The sequence below is a fragment of the Pristis pectinata genome, chromosome 3 (assembly GCF_009764475.1).
Source record: "Pristis pectinata isolate sPriPec2 chromosome 3, sPriPec2.1.pri, whole genome shotgun sequence".
Lineage (NCBI taxonomy): Eukaryota > Metazoa > Chordata > Chondrichthyes > Rhinopristiformes > Pristidae > Pristis > Pristis pectinata.
The window spans coordinates 117,698,656-117,711,556 of NC_067407.1; the positions used below are offsets into that span (position 1 = coordinate 117,698,656).

General features: G+C 39.0%; 1 protein-coding gene across 3 annotated transcripts in view; it reads right to left on the reverse strand.

The window, feature by feature from the left end:
- Nucleotides 1-12,901, reverse strand: part of LOC127568094 (protein kinase C epsilon type) — a 505,158-nt gene that overhangs the window by 197,719 nt on the left and 294,538 nt on the right. For all 3 annotated transcript variants that reach the window (XM_052011402.1, XM_052011403.1, XM_052011401.1), the window contains 3 exons: nt 8,452-8,486; nt 6,108-6,193; nt 5,539-5,668 (listed from right to left, as the gene is read on the reverse strand). In XM_052011402.1, coding sequence (XP_051867362.1) covers nt 5,539-5,668; nt 6,108-6,193; nt 8,452-8,486 — 251 coding nt within the window. The remainder of the gene's footprint in view (nt 1-5,538; nt 5,669-6,107; nt 6,194-8,451; nt 8,487-12,901) is intronic.

The window sequence follows — 12,901 nt, forward strand, 5'->3', positions numbered from 1 at the left end:
GACGGTGTCAAAGGCTCTTGTAAAATTTTTTACCTTGTTTGGTTTGCCAAAAGAAATCCAATCTGATCAAGGTAGTAATTTTATGTCAAAAATTTTTCAACAAATAGTCTATGAGCTGGGAGCAAAGCAGATTGTATCATCTGCATATCACCCAGAATCTCAAGGAGCTCTGGAGAGATTTCATTCTACTCTCAAAAATATGCTGAAGACTTATTGCTTTGAAAACACCAAGGATTGGGACGAAGGTATCCATTTACTTTTGTTTGCCGTTAGAGAATCGATCCAGGAGTCAATCGGATTTAGTCCTTTTGAGCTTGTGTTTGGACATAGGGTGAGAGGACCTTTGGAGTTGTTAAGAGAGCAATGGGTTAATGAGGAAGTTCACTTGAGTCTGTTGGACTATGTCCAAAAATTTAAAACTCGGTTGGAGAGAGTCTGCCAGCTAGCGAGAGAGAATTTGAAAACAAGCCAGATAAGAATGAAGACATATTTTGATAGGCGTGCTCGGCCTAGGACATTCGCAGTGGGGCAAAAGGTGTTGGTATTTTTCCCTAGCCAAAATAATCCATTGCAATCTCGTTTTTCTGGACCCTATGCTATTGAATCTCGAGTGACTGATTTAATATATATAATCAAAACACCAGATAGACGCAAGAAAACACAACTCTGTCATGTAAATATGCTAAAACCTTATTATGAGAGGGATTCAGTTGTGGCCTTGGTGGATGGTGTAAAAGTTGTTTCTAGAATGCCTGATGTTGATGTTGAGGAAGGCCAATTTAGACCAAATATTGTTCCATCGAAACTAAAAAACCAAAATATCATGGAGAACCTTGAAACGAAGTTGGACCATTTACAAGTTTCACAAAAACAACAGATGAGAGAATTAATTTTAAAATTTAAAAATCTGTTCCCAGATGTTCCAAACAGAACATCGATAATTACCCATGATGTTGATGTTGGGGATGCAAAACCAATCAAACAACACCCATATCGAATGAATGTGGAAAAAAGTAAACTTGTTGATCAGGAAATCAAATACATGTTGGAAAATGATATTATTAGACATTCTACTTCAAATTGGAGTTCGCCCTGTGTTATTGTACCTAAACCTGATGGAACTGTTAGATTTTGCACAGATTACAGGAAAGTGAATGCTGTAACAAAGTCAGATGCTTACCCTATTCCTAGAGTGGATGATTGCATAGACAGAGTGGGAAAGGCAAAATTTCTTACAAAGATTGACCTATTAAAAGGGTACTGGTGTGTTCCATTAACAGATAGAGGAAGGGATATTTCAGCCTTTGTAACCCCTTCTGGATTGTATGAATACAATGTTTTGCCATTTGGAATGAAAAATGCTCCGGCAACATTTCAAAGAATGATTAATTCAGTGATTCATGGGTTAAAACATACAGATGCCTACATTGACGACTTAGTGACTGGGAATGATACTTGGGAAGATCACATCTCTGCGTTAGAAAGGTTGTTTGAAAGACTTTCCAAGGCTAACCTTACAGTTAACTTGGCTAAAAGTGAATTTGGCCATGCCACTGTGACGTATCTTGGTTACGTTGTAGGTCAAGGCAAGCAAGCTCCTGTTCAGGCAAAAGTTCAAGCAATATCTGAGTTCCCTATTCCCACAGGTACGAGGACTGTTAGAAGATTTTTGGGAATGGTTGGATATTATCGAAAATTTTGTAAAAATTTTGCTGATATTGCTCTTCCCCTAACTAATCTTCAGAAGAAGGGAGTAAAGTTTGTTTGGACAGATTCTTGTCAAGAAGCATTTGAGAAGCTGAAAGCCATTTTATGCTACCATCCTGTGCTCAAAACACCTGACTTTGAAAAGCCATTTTCATTAGCAGTAGATGCCAGTGATGAAGCTGCAGGAGCTGTGTTGTTGCAGAAGGGTGACCTTGATGATATTGACCATCCTGTAGCTTACTTTTCAAAGAAATTTAATGAGCATCAAAAGAATTATTCCACCATAGAGAAAGAATTACTGTCGCTTGTTTTAGCCTTGCAACATTTCAGTGTATATGTTTGCACCGCTCAGCAACCATTGACTGTGTATACAGATCATAATCCATTGGTGTTTCTGAGCCGAGTCAAAAACAAGAACAGAAGGCTGTTAAACTGGAGTTTAATTTTGCAAGAGTTTGATCTCATGATAACTCACATTAAAGGCAAAGATAATGTGATTGCTGATTGTCTTTCCCGATGTTAAATGGGAAACATGTATCTGTACTAATCTGATAGTCTGTAGTTGTGTAGCATGATAATTATTAACATTACTAACTATGCGTGGTTGAATTTTTCTTGGGAAAAATTTTTTTTAGGTGGGAGGTGTTATGGACTCAGTGAAAGTCCCTTTAAGATAGAGAGTGTGTGTGTATGTGTGTGTGGGGCGTGCTTACGTCAATAGAAGATAAAGGACGTAATGACGTTGTTGAAGAAGTCAGAAGAAGAAGAGAGAGAGAGAAGGGAGAGAGACACCAGCCTGCTTGTTTTCTCTATTGATGGATGAGAAACAATAACTGTGTTTGCCACTGAAATCCATGTATGGAAGTTGGAAGTACTCCGGTGGAGTTCACTTTGTTGCTGACCTGTAGAAGGAAACAGGTATTTGTGTGTGGACGACCACGGTTCGGATGCTTTTCGGGGTGAGGAAGTCACTACCGAGTAAACACTGAAGTGTCGTTTGGGTTCCATCGTGGAACATTTGGATTTCGTATGTACTCTCTCTATGTTTTTCTACATCTACATCTTATCTTCAGACAACGGTGGTTGTTGAAGAAGCCCTTGCTCATGTTTCACCTTATGGCTTGCGGAACTGAACTTTAAGAACCATTCAGGAACTTGGAGTTTGGGACTTTGTCACACACACACACACAAAGAGTTTAGTTTTGGGGTTAACGTTCGAGGTTTAACATTCTTGAATTCTAACATACTAACATTTTTTTTTACTTTTATTTTACGTATTATCATAAGTAGTGATTAATAAAATAGTTTTTAACACTGAATCATGCTCAGTGTGTTTCTTTTGTTGCTGGTTCGTGACACTCCCCATTTAGAAAATATACTCCTTCTAGCAAAGTGCATGACCATACACTTCCCTATGCTGTATTCCATCTGCCACTTCTTTGCCCATTCTCCCAACCTGTCCAAGTCCTTCTGCAGACTCCTTGCTTCCTCAACACTACCTGCCCCTCTACCTATCTTTGTATCATCCACAAACTTAGCCACAAAACCCTCAATTCCATCATCCAGATAATTAATATATAACATGAAAAGTAGCGGACCCAACACAGACCCCTGTGGAACACCACTGGTCACCGGCAGCCAACCAGAAAAGGCCCCCTTTATTCACACTCTTTGCCCTCTGCCAGTCAGCCAATTTTCTATCCATGCTAGTATCTTTCCTTTAATGCCATGGGCCCCTACCTTGTTTAACAGCCTCATGTGTGGCACCTTGTCAAAGGCCTTCTGAAAATCCAAGTAAACAACATCCACTGACCCTCCTTTGTCTATCCTGCCTGTTACTTCCTCAAAGAATTCCAACAGATTGGTCAGGCAAGATCTCTCCTTAAGGAAACCATGCTGACTTTGGCCTAATTTATCATGTGCTTCCAAGTATCCTGAAACCTCATGCTTAATAATGGGCTCTAACATCTTACCAACTACTGCAGTCAGGCTAACTGGCCTATAATTTCCCGTCTTTTGCCTCCCTCCCTTCTTAGAGTGACATTTGCAATTTTCCAGTCTCCTGGAACCATTCCTGACTCGAGTGATTCTTGAGAGATCACTACTAATGCCTCCATAATCTCTTCAGCTACCTCTTTCAGAACTCTGGGGTGTAGTCCATCCGATCCAGGTGACTTAACTGCCTTCAGACCTTTCAGTTTCCCAAGCACCTTCTCCTTAGTAACAGCAACTACACTCGCTTCTGCCCCCTGACTCCCTCCAATTTATGGCATGTTGCTGGTGTCTTCCACAGTGAAGACTAACTCAAAATACTTATTCAGTTTGTCTGCCATTTCTTTTTTCCCCATTACTATCTCTCTAGTGATATTTTCCAGTGGTCCGATGTCCACTGTTTACTCTTTATATATCTGAAAAAACTTTTGGTATCCTCTTTTATATTATATTATTTTATATTACCTTCATATTTCATCTTTTCTCCACTTATTGCTTTTTCAGTTGACAATCCTCTAGCTTCCCATTAATTTTTGCAATATTATATGCCCTCTCTTTTGTTTTTATGTTGTCTTTGACTTCCCTTGTCAGCCATGGTTGCCTCATCCTCCCTTTAGAATGCTTCTTCATCTCTGGGATGAACTGTCTTTCAAATTACTCCCAGAAACTCCTGCCTTTGCGGATCTACCATCATCCCTGCTAGGGTCCCTTTCCAATCAAATTTGGCCACCTCCTCTCTCATGCCTCTGTAGTTACCTTTACTTAACTGTAATACTGATACATCCGATTTTAGCTTCTCCCTCTCAAATTGCAGGTAAATTCTTTCATATTATGATCACTGCCTCTTAAATGTTCCTTTCCTTAAGCTCCCTAATCAAATCTGGTTCACTGCACAACACCAAATCCAGAATTACCTTTTCCCTTGTGGGCTCAGCCACAAGTTGCTCTAAAAAGCCATCCTGTAGACATTCTACAAATTCCTTCTCTTGGAATCCAGTGCCAACCTGATTTTCCCAATCTACCTGCATATTGAAATCCTCCATGACCACTGTAATATTGCCCTTTTTACATGCCTTTTCTATCTCTTCCTAGTTCTAGTACTTCTAGTTCTTCCTCAGATCCCCCTTCTTACCCATCACCCTAAACCCATTCCCTCTTGTTTTAGACAATCTCTCTTGGGGAAGTTAGTCAACGATAACTGAAAGAATGGTCTCAGAGGTTTACTACTTTTCAGAGTTGTAAGATGGAAGGATTTTAAGGAGACAGTTACAATGTTAAAGGAATCTGGGGTTTAGTTTTGATTTATGTAATGATTCCACTGTATTGGGTAGTTCTGGCAAATAACATGAGGCAAATTAGGATCTGAGAATTGCCATTTGTCAAATGGCCCTGTGAACCACAAATGAAGAAAACATAAAGTTTTTAATTTTTTAATCACTACTTTTTATTTTGAGATGTTAAGCTGAGACCATTTCTGCCACATAAGTGAAGGTAAAAGAGTTTCAGATCAGAACCACTGCCACCCCCCCCCGCCCCCAACCAAACCCCCGTAAATAGGATTTCCTTCACATCCATCCCAAATCTTTTGCCTGTCACTTGGACCTGGACCTTGAGCCATTCACCTGTCCAAAGCCATCATGATCCCATACATACTTCTTCCTTAAAAAGTAATCATGTGAAAATAACTGACGAATGATCAGCATCAGTGATCTTCAGCACAGGAAAATCAAGAAGGGTGCTGAGCGTTTCCAACAGTTTCCTTCATCTTGGCATCTTATTTCAATATCCTTGCAATGTGAGATAGCTTGTGAAAAGGAGAAGTGAACCCAGATTTCTTACCTTTGCACTGTAATCCTTGTTTCATGAAACCCCAAAGCAAAGAGCCACAGTGATCACAGAATGTGGGTACTTTGAAGTTGTGAATGCTGAACTTATGAGGCATGTTGACACTGAAGCGCTGAGAGCCGACCTGCACGGAAAGAAAGCAGAAATAGTACATTTTGGCTATTGGTTTCAAACTGGCATCAGAAAACTCTATTCCAAACAGCTGTTTGCAGATTTTGGAAACGTAGAGGTGAAATGTAACTATGCTGCACAGGTAATACATGCGTATCTAGCAAAAGGGATAAATGTAGACCTTCATACATGCTTTGTTCATTCTGTTACCTTTTACAAGACTTCAATAGGTTTACAACTCAGTATTCCTGTTTTAAAATCTAATCACATTTTATTAAGGTCAAAGCAATTTAGTGAGGACTGCACAACTGCCATACAAGCCTGTAATTATGCCATTTATTGCAACAATGAGACAGAAAAGCATTCTGTAGTATTTCTCTCCACTTCCCCCCCCCACCACCATGATTGTTCAACATTCCATCATATACAATTACATCATGTGAAATATATACCTCATCCTGTGTTTCTTGCTTCTTCAAGCCAGCACACTTAGTAATGATAAGTTCGTGACATCGCTTATGCACCACACAAGTACAAACTGTGAATTCAAATGAAAAATTTTTGTTTACCATTGCTTTTAAACCTCAATGAGTATCTGTTAAAGAGAAAAACCACAACTGAAACAGCATAAACCAGCAATTACGATCAAATCCATCAGCTAGAATTGTCAGCACTCAGGATTTTATTACATTTGCTGACTGCAGTTTATTTTCTTTCTTTTAAAAAGTAAAAAGTATAAAATATAAGATCATCATTATAAGCCACATGGAAAATGTTTTAACTTGATATAACCAAAGGCACTTATGGATTCTGGACCCCATGGAATTTGGCATTTTCATCCTGTCTGTTCTAACTGAAAGAAATTCATTTCATGAGCACCATATTATTAATGTAGTACAAACTACATATTTTATGTTCTCCATTTTATTAACTGTATTTATTGTAGCTGCACTCACTCATTTCTGATTTATTTCATTGTTCTTTTTTTCTTTTCAGCTTGGTCGTGATTATAAACCATGACCCATCAATTTGTCAATTTAACAAAAGGTGTGTTATTGTGTCTGGAAGGGCAGCTTCATTCAATCTTAATAAAATATTTTAAAGTTCATGAAGCAGTCTTGATGTCTGGACAAATGAGTTGAACAATATTTGTTTCTGCTGCTTTGTTCTTTACAACAGAACAATAGTGTACATACAGTGAACTGCGGGCTGTAATTATGTCCAGTGTTCTTGTTGCTGCAATTATCTAAATGGCAGCCAGATTGGGAAAAAGAAATCAGCTTCTATTTTAATTCATTAAAGTGCCAATAAAATTAATGATTTATTAACACTGGTCAACATTTATCAATTTATCTCAGATTTAAGGTCAATTTCTCAACATCTGCCACATCCACAAAGCCAAGAACCCTGTTAATTATGTCTGCCAAAACAATTTTTGTTCACTAGTCTCCTTGGATTTCTTGATTCAATGTAAACATTTAGCAGTTCTTTCTCTCAAAAAATATCTGATTTACAGATTGGACAAGTGTAGCTAAACAGTGGAGGGCTGAATGGTGATTAAATTGTTCCTGGATATATTCCATTACAATAGAAAATTAGTACAAAAACTTAGCTATTCAGTAACATATCACTGAAAATATTCAGATAATCCCTTTTGCAAAGAGGGCCATGGCCTGTACTTCAATGGCTGGACACTGAGAAGTGGAGAACAGAGGAATCTCAGAGAGTGGTGTTATAGATTTTGAAAGCTACAGGGTTTATGAGTAAGAAGGAAAGAAGCCATACTGGATACTTGCCTTTATTGGCTGACAGACAGAATATTACAGAGCAGGGTATTACTGTACTAAACACTAGCTGAGTCATAGCTAGAGAACTGAGTACAACTCTGGTCATCGTAGTGCAGGGAGGTAGTCACAGTAGAAGAAGTGTGGACAGGACCGGCACAGAAAGGATAAGGGTGGACAGAACAAGCATGGACAGTGAATAAGACAGTAACATCATACTTGGTTCAAAACTGTCCATAAATTATGGGCCTACATTTCTTCTCCAGGAATATCATTCAGCAGCAGAAAGAAAATGGATACTCCCTCAGATTCCTGACAATCTCCCCAGTGATTTCCTTTCACCAGTTATTTTCTGTTCAACATTCAATTTGACACTTACCATTCCAAAATAGTAAAGGATTTTCTCTGAGACAAGAGATTTTTCCAGCGTTTCCCTGTTAATCTACCAGGACTTGAGAATCTTCATTCCCTTCCCCACCCACCTGCAATGATTTTTGCTCCTCTGTAAACAATTCACTAATAGTTCTGCTTATCCTCTGATGTGTCATTAATCTTTTACATTAGCAACAGCTGGAAGGTTCCTGAGTTGTAGAATTCAATAATGCTGTTAAGTAGAAGCATATACACTGAAAACATTTATGAATAAATCTTCCAACCCATTTTGTTGACACTGCAGAGTTCTCCTGCAGGTATTGGACTAAAAGCAAAAATGGCTATCAGCCACATTCATAATAGCTATTCAACCAGTGTTCTATTGACAAAGTAAATACTTCTTTCTACTGCTGCTTTCAGATCTGAGCAATCTGTTCCAATATTAATAAAGTACATTTCCTAGATCACAATTAAATGGCGCTACATTTCACAAATTCAAACTTGACCATCCTGAGATCCACCTACACTGCCCAATTATCGTTTGTTTTGGCATGCATTCCATAAAGCCACTGGATAATCAACAAAAATAATGATAAAACTAAGTGTAACATAGCACAGAAATTTGAGAGCCATCTCTTACCCTGGCACTGGTATCCTTGTTTACCTATTACTCCCCTGTAAATAAACAGAGCAAGCATGTTAGATAATTGATAAATTGTCAGTGTTGGATTTATTCACAGAAACACAATTTGTGTGTGCACAAACAATTTTTTCCCAGAATTTCAATAAAGGTTCCTATTCATATATCATGCTGATCTATAACTTTACATCAAAGTCAATGAAGGTCTCTGAAAAAGTGTCACAAGATCATCAAGGGTTAAATTCTGTCTCTTTACATAGTTTAAAATTTCTATATATATTTTGTGCAGTCAAGGGTTGATATTCATACATTTCATTAATCATTTACTTGCTAGGATTGGAGGAGGACAATAATACAGAAACGTAGACATGGCCTGCTTGAACTGAGCAATCCAAGTTTAAATATCGAAGCAATTTGATTTTTAGCTCCAAAGAATTAATTGGGAAACAACAGGATCCTAGTTGCAACTGGCTCTGTTGGCTTAACATGCCAACTGATGTGAAATTAAATGCATACTGTGTTGCAAATTCATGCCCACAAGGAACTCCATAGAGGGTGACAGCCTCATTTCAATTAAGAGCGATAGATATACAAGAGATGACATGAAATACAAGAAACTTGTTGATTTCTTCCCCATAGCTAACCATGCAAATTTATCACTGTGATTTCTTGATGGATTCATGAAGGCTGATAATGAACTCTTCCCAGACTCTACAAAGTGCCCTTTTGTGCTTGTGAAGTGACTGGTGTTGGCTCCCTTCCCTGGAGTGCTGTTCGTTTCACCTGACAACTGGCGGGTTAACACTTGGGAATATTGGCCTCAGTGTCAGAGGTCCAGCAGATGTTACTTTGGTAGCAGCTAATAAAATTATTGAATACACTATATTACCTTTCCAAAAATACACATATCACATTAATTTTTACTGAAATAGTTTCCAAAAAATATTACGGAAAAATCATATTTTCCGATTACAGAATACATGGAATGGCTGCTGAAACATTTCCAGTTGAAGTGTTTTATCGCTTGCATAGTCTTAACTATGAATACACGGCATCAAAAACAAATGTAAAATTTAAATACACAAGAAGTGGGATGACGTGTTGAATTCCGATCCATCTGAAACAATAAATTCTGACTCCAGTGGTTTAGCATTTATCCTCTCATTTGAGAAAAGAATTCACACAGCCTCAAATGAGAATGACTTATGTTTTCTTCATAGAGTCCTCAAGCATGGAAATTGGCCCTTCGGCCCAACTAGTCCATGCTGACCAAGATTCCCATTTAAACTAGTCCCACTTGCACGTGTTTGGCCCATATCCCTCTAAACTTTTCCTATTCACGTACCTGTCCAAGTGTCTTTTGAACGTTGTTAACGTACCTGTCTCAACCACTTCCTCTGGCAGCTCATTCTGTATACTGACCACCTTCTGGGTGAAAAATTTGCCCATCAGGTTCCTATTAAATCTCGTCTGAAACGTATGCCCTCTAGGGATTCCCCAACCCTGGGAAAAAGACTGTACACATTGATCGTATCTATGCCCCTCATTTTCAAATGAAAAATATACAGGTTAATCTTCACAAATGCCAAATTTTTTATCTCCACCTTTTTCATTTTCTCTCCTTCTTTGCTGCCAATATTAACTTATCTCCCAATTCCACTGCCCCAGCATCAGTGGCAGAGTCTTCAGCACTTTGGGTTCAAATCTGACATTCACTTCCTAAACTCAGCCACCTCTCTCCTTTTGAGTCCTCTTCAAAACCAACATCTTCATTCTTTAGATATGAGAATGTTGTTATATTAATCATGCAAAATGTTGCTATTGTCACTAAAGAGCAATTAGGAGTAGTATCTAGGTCACATAATGCTGTTGTTTTCCACTCCACTCGTAAGAACATCAACATGAGGTTGAACCCCTTAAAGAAAGCTCCTAGATTTAGTCACAATGCTCTGTAAATTTGAGTGTCACATAACCTTGACTCACCTCTCCTCATCCGATTGCTTCCTTCCCACTGCAACCGAGGCCACAATTTAGTGAGCTCTCCTTGACTTGCGATCACAGACACCCAACTCGATGACTTTGCCCGTTAATAACTGCAAGCCCCACCACCGTTCAATGCTGCAAATCGAGCCACTTCCCGATGTCCTTCAATCAAAGTTCCCCTCCCCATTCCCAAGGCATCTTTTCCCTTCAACTCCCCAGACCTGGTCCCGGATTTACCCGTTTTCCTCAGCATGCTCTGCACTGGTGCAGCACACAAAAAAAATGGTCTTTCCTAGGATAAGAGCAATTAGAATCATGGAGTCATACAGCACGGAAACAGGCCTTTCGACCCAACTTGTCCATGCTAACCAAGATGCCCATCTAAGCTAGTCCCATTTGTCTATGTTTGGCCTGTATCTCTCTTAACCATTCTTATCCATATACTTACCCAAATGTCTTTTAGATGTCAGTATTGTACCTGCTTCAACTACTTTCTCTGGCAGCTCATTCCTTATGCACACCACCCTCTGCATGAAGAAGTTGCCCTTGAGGTCCCTTTTAAATCTTTCCCCTCTCATCTTAAACCTATGCCCTCTAGTTTTTGTTTCCCTTTCCTTGGGAAAGAGGCTGTATGCATTCACCCTATCTGTACCCAATTCAGTCAACCCAACGTGTTGGGTGATACTAAACTTCCAAGCACCAGACCCACATGGAAACAGTCAGTGGCACGCTGCACCAATGAGTTTCTGAAATTGGATCTTTTCTGATGCCCCCCGTACCAGTTGACTTAGCAAAGACCATTAGTTGAACGACCCTGGGGTCTCCTACTCTGGCACTGGGTGTGCCTTTAAATAATAGCAATTTTAAAATATATTATGGGATACTGCTCTTATCTTTGTTAGCGTTCTTCACATAAGTATGTCTCAGTTACATGAATCAGAAGATAATTTGTATTTGCTTTTCACAGCTGCTCATGGTGTTATCTTTGCACCCCATTCCCAAAAAAAATCTGTAGCTCAGGAAAGTTGTGAACTGAGGAAGTTAGTAATGAGTTAGTTAAAACATGATATCATTCAAAGAAAAGCAGGTTATTGCACATTTTATTTAAACCACTGGCACTTAAGGTCATCTTTATTCATCCATGAGATTTGCATGTCACTAGAAAGGCTCTCAGTGCATCCCTTTCTTTAATTACTGTTGAATCGAATGGCTTGTAGCACCATTTCAGAGGGCAGTTGGGAGTCTACTTCCATCAGGTTAAATGTATATGTTAAAAGGCAGTAATAACGTAAAGGGAGCAACATAACGGAATAAAAACCTTCAGCCAGTTTCATTATTACTCCACTGGCTAAAGGCAACCCTAGTCTTTAGGAGTAAACTGACTTTGATTTATCAGAACAGGACTAAATGCCATCTTCTTAGAGCCAGAGTCAGCGGAAGGATAGCTAAAAACTGCTGACATGTCACCAAAGCTAAAATATCCTTCTTAGGAAATAACTCAAGCATACTTATAAAGGAAGTACCAAGCAACTGAATGTTATAGCAACTGAATGCACTTCCCTGTAGCTGTGACACTTTACTCTGTATTCTGTTATTGTTTTTACTCTGTACTACCTCAATGCATTGTGTAATGAATTGATCTGTATGAATGGTATGCAAGACAAGTTTTTCACTGTACCTTGGTACAAGTGACAATAATAAACCAATACCAATAATGGTGATTACCTGCAGGCACAACAGTGGTATCAATTTATTCTGCAGGATATTTTTCATTTTTCAGGCTAGGAGTTAGAACAATTCTCTTGTCATTGGAGATAGCATAGCAATATGTAAAATACAACAGCTGCCAAAAGAACAGAAGCAAGGCTACCACAGCTGGGATAAAACTAACTGTACTTTGTCTCTAGCTCCAGTAGTAGACCAGAACCAAGTTTATCTGGCAGTTTGGTACTGTTCCTGACTCATCCATCCTTAGTATCTTCTAATGCAGAGAAAACTTGTAAAGAGAAGTGATTGTGCCTGATTCTCCAGCTGCAGCTAGAGAGAGAAGGAAGAAGGGAAGTGTGTCCCCAATGGCTAGTTGTCAACAGGGAGGTGTTGGAGTGGGATAGTTTTATCAGCAGTGCCAAAGGCTGCAGACAGGTTAAGAAAACGGAGGATAGATGGATTACCGATGTCACAGTCGCAGGATATCACCTGGGTTTTTACGAGAGCCATTAAATAAGAACAAATAGCTGAATGGAAGGATACATTGAATAAATTAATTTGACTTGGAGCTTGGCTGCGAATTTACACAAAGGCCTTTCTCGTCTGCATTGAGGGTGATAATTGAGGGTGAGGTGATCTTAGTTCTGGAGTTGGGAAAACAGAGTTTGAAAAATTTATCATTCGTTCTCTTGATTCGTTCCTCTCTACTAGGAAGTTTGTTGGGGTGAGCTGCAATATTGCAACAAAATGATAAATGGAA